General features: G+C 47.0%; 1 protein-coding gene across 2 annotated transcripts; it reads left to right on the top strand.

The window, feature by feature from the left end:
- Positions 1-398: 398 nt before the first annotated feature.
- Positions 399-15,655, top strand: LOC144142808 (snRNA-activating protein complex subunit 1-like; the record flags this gene model as incomplete). 2 transcript variants are annotated; one of them, XM_077674582.1, is given in 8 exon segments in its annotated part: positions 399-525; positions 801-1,241; positions 1,320-1,350; positions 1,450-1,578; positions 3,161-3,301; positions 7,569-7,682; positions 13,137-13,249; positions 15,610-15,655. In XM_077674582.1, coding segments are annotated over 7 exon segments (717 nt in total), but the record flags the coding sequence as incomplete, so codon positions are not given.
- Between the last annotated feature and the right edge of the window lie 226 nt (positions 15,656-15,881).

The raw sequence follows: 15,881 nt of genomic DNA, 5'->3' as shown, positions 1-15,881 counted from the left end.
AGTGAAATCGCCGCCGGAAAGAGGGCGGGGATTCGCCACTGCTTCAAACGTTTAATTTAATATATCGATTATTCCTTTGAAGTTGGCGATAAAACTGGTATCATTGTTATCGGGACAAGGCAGACTTTTTAATGAACCAAACATGTATTTTATTTTCATAGCCTTTAAGGGCGCTTGCAAACTACGTACCGCGCTTTTTTTTCTTTGGAGGGGGGGGGGGGGGGGGGGGGGAGGGTGGAGAACAACCTTAGCCCCCCCCGAACAAAAATCCTGGCTACGCGCCTGGACGGCACGTTTCGACGTCCGGCGTGCGACACCACCGCGCCCTTCCGTTTAAATTTGGCGCCGTGGTGTTCTGGAAGCAGACGACGCGCCTCCGTTGCCATAACAACGGGGCGCATGCGCAGAGAGCAGTGCGGGTGAGATCAAGTGCGAAAAAGTTCGGTCGTCGTTTTCAGCTGCGGCAGCGGCAGTGGCGGGTTAACCAATTGCCGATCGCCAGCGATTCGAGATGGTGCGGGTTGAGTGAGTACTTCCAGTTTGTTACGATTCAATGCTTTTACACCTCTCCGTTTCCTTCTTTGCGGTGCCGCCCAGTGGCTGTTGTCACGATGCCTTGCACACTCGTTGCGAAGACAAATTAAATTTACGGTCATCGTAAATTTACCGCAGCTCCTCATGACCGGTTGAATGCGTTGGCTCTAGTCGTATATGTTTCGCAAACAAGCTGGTTGCTTAGCCCGAATGTAAACTAACATTTAACGCGTACATTCATTCAAAGTAGCCATTGGTGTATGCAGAACATGGAAATAACACCCACCGAATCCCGACTACTGCCCTGACGGGAACCGCGACGGTCGTGTCGTCTGCAGCAACTCACCACCGAAGCAGAAACTGAAACTACAAGGAAACGGCGCCAAGGCACAAGTGGCGCCTCTGCGCGGCCAAGGAGCCAGGCGTGGGGTCACGTGGGTTTTCAGTGTTCGCTGCATTCGCGGTGTTTTCGGTGCGTGCATTGACGCTGGACAACGTGGGTTTCTTCGTTGTCTCTCGTTTGTTTTGGCTCCCCAGTCTAAAGAAGAAGTAAATAAGCCCGCAATGGCCAAGCCAGTGAAAAAAGTGGCCGCAGGGTTTCTGGCTGACATGAATACCCTTCTTGCCGGATACTCCGCATCGAAGAGCGTCCGTTTCAGTGAATTCGCCAAGTGTTTTAGAGAAGCAAAGTTTTCGTTAATATTCTGGTAGGTTTTCTCTATGATCGCGCATGTTTATAAAGTAGCCCATTTCGCCTGTTTACACAATTTGTTGCTTCATTTCAGTGCTCGGAAGGACCCTCGGGAACTACGCCTGGTAATCACGTAATTGTTCCAGCCAGCTTATTCATTGAAGGGGCCCTTCTGCTGTGCCCCACAGTTTTGTGATTGTGCTTACCGTTGCATCGTTTTGCAGCTGGTTGAGGAAATGGTGGCGATGGTTCTGAAGCTTTGGGCCCCTACGACCACGTTTCCCGAGAAGGTGTTTGGTCTGTACATGCTGTACGCGATCTACACCATGCAGCCGTTGAAGCCCAAAGCAAAGGTGTGTTTCTTGTCACTCCTCCAGTGAAAGCGTGTCGCTGTTCAAGTTTAATATTGCCGTGAAGCAAGGGAAAAATCAGCACGTGTTGCTTTATTTGTATATGTGGCGGTGGTGAAAGGGACGCCATGCTGGACGCATGGCCAGCAAAGACTCAGCGTCTGTGGCTTGTTTAATTCACTGTGTGAGCCCCACTGGCGCTTGTTGCGGCTGAGGAAGGTCCCCTTGCACTTCGGAGCAGTGCTATGTGTTTAGAACAAAAATCTCGTTGTTTAATGATGGCAAAAGGGGGTTTGAGCACTTAAAGGAGCCATGAAGAGAAAACACAAAGTTTGGTTCATTAAACAGAATGCCTCGTTAGAATCATACTGACACCACTTTTAACGTAAACTTCGCTCAAATAAGCTACATAATTAGGAAAAAAGGGAATGGGCATGCGACCCACTTGCTCATTTCCCGCAACAGAACGTATTATTTCATACCAGCCAGCTCTGCGATTGGCGGAAGGCGGCAAAAGCAAACGCAAATTAGGCAGAGCTTATAAGCTTGGCGAACGAGCTATTTGCGCTTAATGTTTGGGCACATTCTTTTTAAAGCCGTGAGAAGGGTGGGACAAACAGTGGAAGTTACGAAAGCGCACGTAAACATAGAAGTGTTGGTACTGCGCGCACTATGCTTGGTTTAGCTGCACAGGACCGCGGAGCTTCGGGGTTGTCTCAGACGACACTGGCCGATTGACGGAAGCAACGGTGTCTTACGTGATCATATTTGTCGAGCGAGCACTATGTTTCACAAATCGATTAGTTTCTCCCTGAAAAAAGAACAAGTCAGGTTTAAATAGGGTCAAAAACAAACCAAAAACAGAAAACGGATTGCCACAGCATGGTGGCGCCATCTAGGTTCACTAACGGTAAACAAGGCTTCCCAATCGGCTGCAGGGCGGTGATGTCATTGCAGACTGCGAAAATGCACGATTTAGCGGGAAAGTCAAAATTTTAACTTAAATTAATTTCTCAGTGAATAAAACATCGTTTGCATTCGGAGAAGCACTCGGGGCACTATAAAACACAACATTTTATGAATAACACAAACTTGTATTTTGTCTTCATGGCTCCTTTAAAATAACAGCATTCATGGGAGGATGGTCTTCTTCTCATGTGCCATAGTTTCTGAATGAATTAGGGAGGTGCTACACCTGACATTTTTTAGTCAAAGTGTTTGCCAAGGATCCTGAATTGGTCTACGTTCTTGCTGTTTGTGGATTGACGTACAGCAGATTGCAAAAGTAGCTCGTGTGTGTGTGTGTGTAAAATCTGAGCACATCAGGTTAACCTGTTTCTGTCTCTGCTGAAATTCTTAGCCACACACTGCTCCGTTCAGTCTGAAACACCTTCCCCAGAGGTGCCGTTCGAAACAGTCCTCAAGTTGGGCTGTGTGTCGCAGTGCTACACGAGTCGGGATTGGGCCGTTAATATTAAGTGACGTCATTTTTTACAGGATTGCTGGGGTAGTTCTCCTGAAACATGCAGTGCGGTCTGTGAAAAGCTTCAAGATTCTAATGAATTGCTGTACGGTGTGATTGCAGTTGAGGCTGCAGCTGTGTCACATGAGCGTGATGACACAGCTCTTGCATAAGTGTGAGCAGGAGCAGCACTTGGACGCTTGCTACATCATAAACAGGCTCTACTTGGAGAAGTGCTTCTTCTACACCGCTTCCATCAGGCAGGTATGTATTGTGCTGACTGCCTATTCAAATGTTCAACCCTTGGCCTAGGTGGGTGTATTCTTGGGCTGCTTTGGCAGCTGAAACGTCAGTCGTTCGTACCTAATTATTATCTGTTACTGCTGCGTGGCAGGGCATACCACAGTTACTTGGCTCGCCATGGTTAACACAAACTTAGCTCAGTTCGGCAACGTTGACCTCATATTTGCATGCATTTGTAAAAAGAAAATAATAATGTAAAAAAATGAAAAGCCCAGCTGCATTGAGGTTGATGTTGCATTGGAAGGCTACAGAACAATTTAAAGGAGCCATGAAGAGAAAACAAAAGTTTGTTTTATTCGCAAGATTAGGTGTTTCATAGTACCCTAAGCGCTTTCCTGGAAGCAAATGATGCTTTATTCACTGAGAAATAAGGCAAGCCAAAATTTTAAATCTCCCGCTAAATTGCACATTTCGTGAAGTGAACAATGGCGTCGTACGAGCTGGTCCATGAAACAGATACTTAGTATGTCGACTCCATATAGCACCCACACGCGGGAATCAAACAGGAACCGGAACTCGTGCCGAAACCGAGACGGCGGCCATTTTAAAAATACTAGTAAAACCTAGTGCACCCGCAGCCCTAGTCATGGAATCGCCTGATCCGGAGAACAAAACTCTCGCCGAGAAGCTCGGGCTTGCATTTAACAACCTCACACCACTTGAACGCTCAATGCTTCTAAGTGCACGAGCGGCAGGAGTTGTGGGATACGCGGATGGACCAGAAAGCGACCATTCCGCGATAGCCACAACAGACGAACGCCCAGCCATCGGCACCGCTGCCTCGTCAGCCCCATCGCGACGGACGAATACAGACTGGTACGTATGTGCCGTATTTTTATTACGGTTAATAATAGTTCAATTTCAGTAGCAGTATCGCTTATGCCAGTTGGCCGGTGTCGTGTATGGAAAGCCGTTCGCACGACCTCTCTGCTTCGACCAGAAAGATAAAAGCGTCAATGCGCGGTGTGTACGGCATTTTTTTCCCTCAAGGTCAGAGCGCTTTGACGGCGATTTGACGAAGTCGGCGACGAGCGCCAGCATGTCCCAGGAGTGAGCTAACGTAAGGGTCCCTGCCGTAATCACTTCCTCGGAAATGAAGCGAGCACACTCGTACTTCCTTTAGCTCTCTTTCTCCTCCGTTTGCAAAGTTCACGAAACGTAGCCACTTGCTTCGCCGAGGTTCGTCGTTGGGCAGCACATGAAAGAAGATCTCCTCACCGGCGGGGATGTCGCACTCCCTCGACGATTTGCCCGTACTACATGGGCATTTCAAAACGTAGGAACGAAATTTCATTTTAAAGTACTCGAACAAACTGAAGTTTTCAGTGGTTGTAAACTGGAAACGAGCTCCTAACAATAGCAGCAAGCCAACACCATTCCGAAACTGCGACGGCTGTCACTATCTCGTCGCTGCTTACTGTTCCTTACTCCCCTCGTTTGTATTTTTACCTTTGCTGGTTGGCGATATGACGGCAAACTTCCTGTGAAGGGATTACGATACCAAGCAAGGTCGCGGCTGTGCGTGCTGGGACGGTTCGTTGGCCCCGAAGAGCCTCGAACCCGAATATTCGTCTGCGCGACGGTGGCGACGGCGAGATGTCGAGTTCAACTGGCGGTAGTGTCGTACGCATTGGCGTACACGCTTGCGTGTTTATTCGGAACTTCAACCGTTTACTCCACCGTTCTTAGTGTCAAAAGGAATGTGCAGTATGTTTAACGGGCATATAGCTCACTATGCAAACTGGTAAGCCCTGCCTAACTTGCGTTTGCTTTTGCCCGCCTCCGCCAATCGCAGAGCATTCTCGTGTGACATCATAGGTTCTGTTGCCGGAAATGAGCTGGTGGGTCGCATGGTCATTCCCTTTTTTCCTAATTATGTAGCTTATTTGAGCGAAGTTTGTGTTAAAAGTGGTGTAAGTATGGTTCTAACGAGGCAATCTTTCGAATGAACCAAACTTGTGTTTTCTCTTCATGGCTCCTCTAAGAACTAAAATTCTGGCATTTTTATTCTTTACTGCTGTCACGAAAAAATCAGTCGGGTATCGAAGCTGCGACCTGTTGCTCAGAAGAAGTGCAATGTAGGGGGATGCACACACTGCCATTTCGTAACCATGCCCAATCTGAATATGATGCAATGGGATGCCTGAGCCCAGCCTTGCTCAAAAGACCCATACGGCAAGTCTGGCCTGTGCTTTTGCACTAGTTTATAGCGGCCTGTTTCAAGGGTGACTTTTCGGCGCTGCCTGCTGCCATTGTCGGCACCGCCGGTGTTGTGCCCCATGCAAAAAGAAACTGCCGCCACTCGGTGCAAAGTTGGTCTAGCACTAGGTGTGCACATACTGCGAAAGTGTCGGGCTGCTGCCTTCGTATTATTGCACTGCACCCTTATGACAGTTTGACAAGATGGAAAGGTTTTGTCATTGTTTTCACTTCGCAAGACGCACCGCTGCGATGTTGAATTATTATGAAAGCCGAACCGTGGCGTCGTATCGGCTCATCAACAAAGCCCCATGATGGGGCTCGAGTTTCAGTTTATTGCCTCTTCACCAGTGCTCTGGACGATGGTGAACTCTGAACTGTGTAATTTCGGGCAAAAGTTGGGCTGCGCAAAGTGCGTTGCCCCAATCCTGGCTCGATCCCAGCACAAAAACGGGCAGGCTGCCTGAGCCTTGTTTGTGGGACGAGCCAGGATGGGTCCTTTGGGCCAGCTGGAATCCTTGTACTTTGCTAGTGCGGTGTATTAGCCACTAAGCCACCATGGCAGGCTGTGCATGTTTTTCAGGTTGGCGGCACTCTCGTCAGGTGCTCTTGGAACGCCTCAGATTGAAGCTCTAAGGCTGCTTTTACTCACCTGTAACAACCGCATGCAAGCAAAATTGGGGTTGGACACGTGAAGTCACTCCTGAAGGAAGTGAAAAGATGCTTGTGATGAGGAATCCAGATAGTTAATTATAATAACAGGCCTGGTGGTGGTCTGAACTGCAGCAGCGGCTTGCAGCAAGTGCTTCAACGAGTGTGTGACAGGTTAGGGCAAGAGCAGGTGCTTTGTGCTGTGGCAGGGTGGTCTGTGAGCCGTGTACGGGGGAGTGCAAGTGGCAGCGCCGGATAAAATGGGACCAGTGGTCTTCTCCCGGCTGGCCTCACTACTAGGGAAGTTGATGTGAAAGTTTGACTAAACTTGCTTCGAATTGTTGGAAAGGAGGTGTGAGGGCGAGCTTGCATAGCTGGTGACTGGAAGAATATTGTGAACATTGACCAGCAGGGCAAGAACTGCAACACATCCAATCAACCTGCTTGTTGTAAGGTCGAGAGCGTGATGGAAGTCTAATGGAGTAGGGCCTTCCAGCAAAAGGCTTGATGCTGTGTAGAGCTAATCTGCTTTGATTGCTTACACAGTAACACAGGTTCATAACAGTATAGTGCGATGCAAAGCTGCCCCAGTTGTTTGTTTGACTGGTTGTACACGCTGCAAGGCAACTTATTCTGCACAATTGTTAAACTGTTAGCTGGCCAGTTAATGTCCGAGTAGTATGGGAGTTTGGTCTGCTAGCTACCAGAACGAAAAAGTTCTTAGGGCTCCGTGAGCCAGCAAGGTAGACCGAGATCACCTGAGACTGGTACAGTGCATACAACCAGCCTGGTTTGGGCTGGGAGTTACAGGGGGCCAACCCAAGAAAAAGAACCCCATCATGGCTGTCCAGCCAGGTGGGGGTAAATAGAAAGAACTCTGCCATTTCACAGGGGTAGTCAACTCTGCACAAATAACACTCGCATTTATCCGTGACCTCTTTTTGAATTACACAAAATCTAGGGCCATAATAATCCTTTGCTGCTGTAACTTGCAGGATGACTGCACTGCTTAAGGGAAGGCTTTAAATGGAAACCATTTGTATGCGTACTTTGGGGGCTCTTTGTTGTTGTTAAGCAATGTGGTCCATGTAACTGTTTGAGCTTCAGAAGAGAAATCAAAAGTAAGAAGGAACCAGTCGGTGACAAAAATTGAAATAAAGTCTCTAGCACAGCTGACATGCACTCTGCTGTCTGGGCTACAAAGGTTGGTGCCCATTACAGTTACTTAAGGAAAGGGTATTCTGTGCAGTTGGGGGGGGGGGGGCAGTAATTTGTGTGACACAAGAATTTTGTCCCTCTAAGGTTGTTGTATCCTGAAGGAACAGGGTTCGAGGTTATGTACTCGTGTGTTACTGAAACATGCACATTTTCAACGCAGATGAGGCCCATGGTGACCACCGAGGAGGCAGAGGACAGGGATCCTGCCACAGAGGTGTCTGCCAAGATCTTCAGCCACATGGAAATGTACGGCACGGGGGGCAGCGCATTGGAAGTACGTAGCTCTCGTAGCGAACCCCTCTCTCTTGAGAAACAAACAGCAGGGAGCTCTGTAGTTTAGGCTTTCTTAGCTAAATGTTCTGATGCACTCAGGTCAGGGGGGGGGGGGGGGGGGGGGTGGATTTTTAACGTTCATATTAAGCGCAGAAAAGACATGGACACAGAAGACAAGGACAAGCACTACTTCCAACTGAATGTTATTGAACCAGGGTGAAGTGTATACCAGTAAAAAGACAAGAGATACACAAAAGGTTAAAATTATACAAAGATTATAAAAAGTTGCAGAGACATCTACATTTGTATCCTAAGATGTAAGGCGTGATAGCGATACTTTGACTCCCATGGAGCGTTTCCGTATGCAGCTGCTGTATTTCTGATCTATGCTTCACGAGCACGAAAGGTTATCGAAAAGAGAAAGGCTAGCAACCAGGGTTTTTAATCGCCGTGTCTCAGGAGAGAAAAAGGCTCTCTGCACTTCTGGGGCTTAAAATGTCAGCGTGAAAGGTTGTAAATGCAAGGTGTCGGTTAGTTCGAGCGGGGAGGAGTCAGTATTAGTGTATAAAAATGTCTAGGTTGCGTTGAACAATTTTGCTTTTTTTTCAGAGAGAGAGGGAGAGAGATCTTTGTTCAGGAAGAAATAGTTGTGGTTTACGAAAATTGTGTAAAGAGGTGGCAGGGAGCTCAAAGGTGGAACCTGAGTCAACGGCATCAGATGCAGCAGCTCCTGTCTTTGCCCTCTCAATCAGCTTGCGCTGATCTTGAGCTAACGAGTTGGTCAGATCTACCTTCCATGCTTCGAAAAAGTGCAGTATGTTATGCTTGAGCTGTTCTCCCCTGGCCATACCCTTGGACATGGCTAGGTAGCACGCAAGAGGGTGGATGTTTCCCCTATTCAAGCAGAGTTCTAAAACGTCTGATGTTCCCAGCGAGCACCTTAACGCACATGGATTTTCAGATAACTGTGTTGGTTTTTCGTCCACAGAGTTTGTGATTCTTCGTCATTGAGACCTCGTTGTAGCAAGGGAAAAGATTGTTCCTAGGCATAGAATGAGGATTCGTTCTTAACATTTTTCGAAGAGGGCAGTGTGGTAGACGGGGTCACAAGGAGCGCGCTATGTGAGCTCGTGTGCCTCTTGCATAGTGCGTCGTTCGCTTTAAGACCATTGGATCCGGCTCTCCAGGTGACATTGTTAACTTTCTGCATTACGGATGGGAATATATTCCCGAAGCGTTTGGTATTCTGCCTCCAGAAAACTGTATAATGCCCTTTGTGAGTCTGTAATGATGTTATGCATTTATTTGATACTTCCGCTATTCGGATTGCCAAGAGGGTGGCTCCAACTTCCACTTCTTTGTTCATGTATGTTTGAGGGTCATGCAGTCACAAAGATTGCCAGAGTAGTCAACTAGGACAATTGGGGCCTCGTGCTTTCGTACATCCTGGAGTCGGTGTATACTGTGGTCTCATGGCATTGAACCTTTCCCGGAATTAACTTGAGCCTGCCGTACTGCCCCTTCTTGTGTATGATTGTATCCGTATTTTTGGAGAGGAGAGTTTTTATGTGGGGTCGCTGGATCGGTGCCATGTCTATCATGGCGTGCAGTGGTTTCCTTTGAAAGGGGTGGGGGTCTTTTCTTTCTGTTTGGGGGTGCCTGTTTCTTTTCAAACAGGGTATGATGGCCACTCCTGATTTTGTTTTTACATCTGCTTTCTTGGTGCTAGGAGACTGCGTTGTTTCTCTGATTTCTTGAAATGTGTTAGGAAGAGACAAGTTGAGGACCTATTCACAGTCATTATCCTACTTAGGACGACTGCAGCGTCAAGGCCTGTCCGATTGACCTCACCCGCTGTTGTCCTGCGCTTCCAGAGTCCATTTTTTGCTCCGAATACTGTTATTTTATCCCTCCATCGAGTCCCCTCCCCTTCTTCGAGACCCGTCTATGCATGTTCATTCTGTTACCCTGGTAGTCCATTGTTAGTTCGTCTCATCGTCAAAATTGCGAGTGTAAGAACAGCCTTATATGCTGCCCTAATGATGGTGCTTCTTTCACTTTCTTTGGTGCGGGTAAATTTGTGGTACAGCAGGCTCTGCAATATTCTATTCATGGTCAGTGGTTGCACGAGTCCTATCGTTTCTTTTCTCTTGTCCTTGTTCATTTTTGGTTTGACGTTTTGCTAGTGGGTAATAATTAGTTAAAGCTTTTCTGTTTTTGGCGATTGTATTGTGAGTTGGAACTACCCGCTTTTCTATCCACCGAGCATTCTTGCATGGCTGTTTCCTGGGAGGATATTCGTACCTGTTTTTGGGATGATTTTTAACTTGGGCACATGGCGCCATCTCTCGTTTACTAAACTGAGCTTTCAGTGGAGACATGAAATATTGAAAAGTATTTTGAAAGCTTATGTTGTTAGATACTATATAGTTGGCTTTATTTTAGCTATTTTCAGCTTATAATCTATGCCTTCCTTGATTTCTGGGAGACCGGGGTTAATCCTTTGTCCCCTGTTTTAGTTACATCACCCACTGTTGGTGCCGGCGTAAGTCCCGGTGGAAAACACAGCACGGTGGCTCAGTGGGTAAGGCGTTGCGCTGCTGAACCCAAGGCCGCTGGTTCAATTCCCAGCCGCGGCGGTCATTTTTCTGATGGAAGCAGAAAACAAAAGCGCCAGTGTGTCGAGATTTCGGCGCACGTTGAAGATCCTAAAGTAGTCAAAATTCTTGCGGAGGCTTCCACTACAAGATGCCTCATAGCCCACGCATAGCGTCGGGGCATGAATTACCTTCTTCTTCTGGTGGAAACCCGCTTTGGTGTGATGGCGTAAGTTGCGGGCACGGCTGGAGACCGTGTCTGCCGAGCATGCTACGACCGACTGGGCATACAACAAACTTCACTGCGCAGGTGCGGAACCTAGTGAAAGCGTGTCTCCTTCCTTTCGTATCTGAGGTCATATCATTGTCCCCCTTTTCAAACTTCTGTTGCCATAGCGCCACAATACAGGTTCAGCGGAGCCCTCGAATCTTGCTGCCTCAGTCGTAGCTTCCGGGCCACAGTGGTGACATATTTCCGTGGATGCCTGATGGGCACGGCTGATAGCAGACTGCTAGGAGCCACGGGGGAATCGAAAAATGAGCCTAATAACGCTATCGCGTTAATAACGGAAACACTTGGTGCTGTCCCACACGTGTCAGTCACTACCATGACCAGTTCTTTTTCAAGAACGCTGCCTCCTTTTCCGATAAGGCTATTGGTGTTGACTGACACATTCGAAATCGCCAACTTGCATTTCAGCTGCCTCCGATGGGCCTCCTCGATTTACCAGTCCTGGACGATCCGCGGGCAATCCGAGGACTGCGTTCAGACCGGAAGCCCCATAGGGGTACATGGCAAAATCGAGCGCCAGATCGCGTCTCGGGCAGTCTGCAGACGATCTGGGACTGATAATGAGGAGGCCCACTATCTCACACGCGTGCTGATCAGAATCATGAAACAGTATTACTGAGTTTTGAAAGTACAGCTCACACATGCAGCATTCACCGCAGTGAGTTGACAAATTCCCATTTTTCTTTTCTGTACGTCATTCTGATGTTTGCGTAGCCTGGAGTTGATACACTGTGCCATCTGTCCTACATATACCCTTCCACAGGCCAACGGAACTTGGTACACAACCCCTCCATCGCATTCGACGTACTTGATGTGGTTCCCAACGCTGCAGCCAGTCTTTTCTTTTTGTACTGGACATGTGTCTCTGGGAAGCCTCGTGAGCTTTAGTTGGGCAGCCATTACAACCCGAGCGCAAGCTTTCCGCTGTATTTTCTTTATCCGATGTGCGATACCATGCAGATATGGTATAACCACCGTCTTAGGGCGTTCATTGCCGTCATGCGCACTGGTTCCAGCCGCTCTCACGCCTGCAGACAGCCTCACAAACTGTCACAGTTGCATGCTCAGGATGCCCTTTTTGTCTTAGCCGAGAGACCTGCGCCTCCACAGCGCTCTGCACGTGGCGAACACAGGACCTCTTGAGGGCGTTGGTGAAGCACATCGTTGCTACTGAACGTTTCACCAGTTTGGTGTGGGTAGAGTTAAATGTCAACAGGGGCTTCTGGCTGCAGGGCGTAACTCCAGCAAACCTGGTTGTCTGAAAACGTGAGGCTAATGCCCAAGAACTTCAATGCGCTACCTTCCGGTGTTTCGTGCGTTATCTGTATTAACCACACATCGTTCTCAAAGCGAGGTGCGCCCCTCCGCAGAAAATTTGCGCAGATTAGTGTCACTAGACATGGTTTCAGAGTATCGGCACTTTTTTCTCCTCTTGTTTCATGCCGCCACCTTGATCATTGGTCCTTTCACATCATGTGGCATTTGTTTACACTGCTAAGGTTCATGGGCTTCGCCTTTTTGTTGTTTATGCGTTTTAGTCGGTCAACTGTGGTAGCTTTAGTTTGCCCTCCATGCTCGGCGGCTGTGCGCAACTGATGTCGTTCCAAACGCGAATCAAAGCAACCGTGCTTCCCAGCATTTCCGTTGATGAAGCGTATCCGGAAATGCCGTTTTGCTGTGTATTCAGCGGTGTTGTTTACAAACTACCCGGTCAGACGTAGCGGCGAGTCCATAGACATGGCAACCTGGCAACACTGATAAACACCAAAATTCCCTCCGTTGCTCACTTGCGTGCTTCAGTGGTGGTGCTATGGAAGCTTATTTAGTGACTCTAGCACAGATGCATACCGTGTGGCAGACCCTCCATATTGCAAAAAATCCCTCCAGTAGTAAGAAATTTTCGTAGCTAATTTTCTCTTGTAGTGTGTAAAAGAGTCTCTCTCTCTCTCTTCCCCACCTCCCAATTCTGTCATTGTGCCCCGCATTTTGCTATGTTAGCCCCTAGAAGTGGGTACGAGTTGGGCTGCAAGCTGAGTTGGTTGCAGCAAAGCAACTGAAATTAATCAGGTTGCTTGTAATCCTGAATTTAAAGCTGGATTGAAAAATTGAGAGATGGTGCGTAAAAATGCAAGGGATACCAAGGAAGATATGCAGCACGTTTCGTGCAAAAGTTGGTTCAGCTGAAATGTGGGGCCATGTTTGCCTGGACATGTAAGCAGTTTGCTTGTTTGAAAGGTTCATTAATGTGGAGTTCAAGTGACAACTTGGCAGGCATGCAGAGCCTTAGTGGACACTCCCCAGCATTATTGCTCTCTGAAATCTGCGTATTATTATTCTGAATATTTTCAACTTTGCTGCCTTCAACCAGCAAGCGCCATGTACTTGTTTGTGCCTGCTAGTTGGAGGCAGCAAACTTTCATAATAGTTACTATGCACATACTTCGGGGTGCGGCACAGCGAATAAATGTTCATACAAACTTTGCGTGCCCACTTGATTGCTTTCACACGAGTGCTTTTTGGCAAGCCGTACCCGTTGTAACTGGCTACCGGGCGCGCGTTTTTGCAGCAACTGTCGCATATCCACGATGAGTATGTCAAAGCGAAGTCCAGCCAGCGGTCTTCGGACAGCGTGAGAGAGCTGACCATGGTCTCGGACAACCATTTCGCCGACTTCGGCAGGTAAGCTCCGATTTAGCACAGAGCACTCAAGAAATTGCAGCTGACCTATTTTCCTGAGAAATTGTTGAGTGTGTGCAATGGGGTGCAGAAACTTCCTTGAGTGCGGGGAGAAACTTTTATGAGTAATTTAGGCTAGTCTATGCATATTTTGGAAAGATGTTAGAGGGCGGGCTATAGTTAGATTACCAGGTAAAGGAATTAAACCATTTTTGTCACAGGCAGTTTACACCAAACGTAATGCAAACGCAAGGCCATACAACACATATTTTCAAATGTTCTGTTGTAAAGCCAAACGTCACGACAGCCTGCTTGTAATAACAAATTGTAGTTATCGCCCCTTGTGAATGCAGTCAAACCCCTATTAATAGTTTTGATTCATGGGCCGCAGTCTCTGCATTTAAGTTGGTACCAAAGTTATCATGTTGACACATCATGTATGCCTGGATGACACATTAAAAAGTTTACCAATTGGTGGTGGGTTCTTTCCTTTTTTTTCTTTTTAAGGTGTCATGCCTAGTCAAAATCGTAAAATTTTTTTCAAAATGTAAATTTTTTGTTTTCCTCTTTGTTAGATGTGGAATTTATTGGGCATCATTTTGCTGAAAAAAGGTTTCTTCCGACACAGTTTCCTTCAAAAGATATGCAGTGGAACCCCGATAATACGATTTTCAAGGGACCGCGAGAAAGTGTCGTATGACCGAGGTGTCATACGACCGGGGTGCGGGTAATTGCCAGGCTAGAAGACGGTCTCACGCGACAGGTGGGCTAAGAACTTATTTAAACTACCATATTTAGCGCATTCTCGTGTGATTTACAAACTTTAGCTGAAATACCAAGTTTTAAAAGAAAGAAATGCCTATGTTGTGCCCCCTCCCCTCCATGACGTCAGAGTTCCCGCCAGCCAAGCACCACTCGCTACGTGACACCCGTGCAGCCACCATACTTATGCTGTCTGGCGCTGTTTATAGCCCCCCCCCCCCCCCCCCCTTCCTGCGTATTGCGCGAGCGAGATAAGGCTGACGTGGTCGAGCGAATTGAGAGAGGAAAAAGCGGGTGTGAAACTGACAATGCTAAGCAAAGGGAACGATGGTACAAGGCGGAGATTAAGAAAACACGGCATTCTGGTACAGGATGGAGACGCCCTTTGAACGGTCAAAGTGCATAAGATGATTCAAACTTCGCGAGTAAAACGTGTCGTGGCGAAAATCATAGCGCGGCCTTGCTACAGTGATTTGCTGCGGCAGGCAGGTGAGTGACCCAAAAAAACAGCGGTGCCAACATATACGTGTCGCCACCCTTGTGGCGGACGCGCGTGAATCTTATTTATCTAAGATTTATCTGATCTTATTACTTTTGCTTCATTGCACAGGACAAAGCCTCCCCTATACCACTACCAAAAATTGTGTGTTTTCATGGAGTTAATTAAATTAGGGTTAGGAGTGTTGGCGTGAGACCCACATTTAATACAATTTTAAAATAAAAAATATGAACAAAAATTACACATAGTTTATAAGGCTGTCATGGGCCTAAAAAAGTGTACTTTATGATATAGACAAAAAATCTGCGTTGTTTGTCTATTTTTAAAAAAAACTTTCCCCAGTACTAGGCCTCATACCTTAATGCCTCTTTACTTTCCACATTGTATGCGGTGCCCTCGTACTTGAGAGGCTCGCATATACATTGCGCCAAGTTATGTACCTGCTGCTTAAGAACGCTGGATAGATGGCGGGAAATGGAAGAGGGGATTCTTCTTCAGCCCAAGAAATTCCCTTCAGGACAGTTACATGAAGAATTCCAATTTGAAAACCTCTACTTTGAAATCTTTGTAGCACCTGTCCACCAAATTCAGCCCCCCCTTGTCGGATTGGTGAGCCTGTATTCCTGTCCTTGTAATGGTTGGAGCTGTTCTATCCCTTTTAGGCCTTCTCTTCTTCCCTGAAAGATTTTTTTCCGTGTCCGTCTTTACCCGCTTGAAATGACTGCACTCTTTTTTTTTTTTTTTTTTTTTTTTGACTGAGTGAGTTGAAATTTTAAAAAACATCAACTGCAGCAAAAAAAAAAAAAAAAGGGCACATGGGGATTTGTATTCCATGGCTACACCTGTACTAAATGGTGTGCTTAAGAAGAGCAAAATGGCTTAATCTAGGCACTTGACATTTGTGTGCAGGTGTCTTGCAAAAAAATGTCTGCTTTTCGCCTCCATGCCAAAAAACATATGCGCAGCAAGGAGTTGAACTCTCCAAGAAACTGTGCTGAGCAGCACAACGAGTTGTGCACCTGCGACTAAGTTTAGCAATAGTGCTTTTTTCTGGCATTTGATTTGGAGTCAGTGACATACACTTTTTTTTTTTTTTCCGCAGGCAAATTTCTCTTCTCCAAGCTAAGTACCGAGCCATTGAAGAAGGCGTAAGTAACTTGTTTTGTTCTTGCTTCTAAGGTCCTTAATACAGGAGAATAAAGGTTTGCCACTGCGCAAGGAGTTCTGTTGTATGGTTCATAGGGAATGTTACCAGAATCGTGCTTTTGTCGTTTGGGTTTTGACAATTCATGAATAAATACCGTGTTAACTCGCTAAGGCTTGCACTATTTTTAGCAAAAGAGCACTGTGAATTTAAGGGGGGCGATACTCCTG

The sequence above is a fragment of the Haemaphysalis longicornis genome, unplaced genomic scaffold, assembly GCF_048455015.1.
Source record: "Haemaphysalis longicornis isolate Haplotype H1 unplaced genomic scaffold, Haemaphysalis longicornis Haplotype H1 scaffold_1, whole genome shotgun sequence".
Lineage (NCBI taxonomy): Eukaryota > Metazoa > Arthropoda > Arachnida > Ixodida > Ixodidae > Haemaphysalis > Haemaphysalis longicornis.
This window is presented reverse-complemented; position numbering and strand designations above follow the sequence as displayed.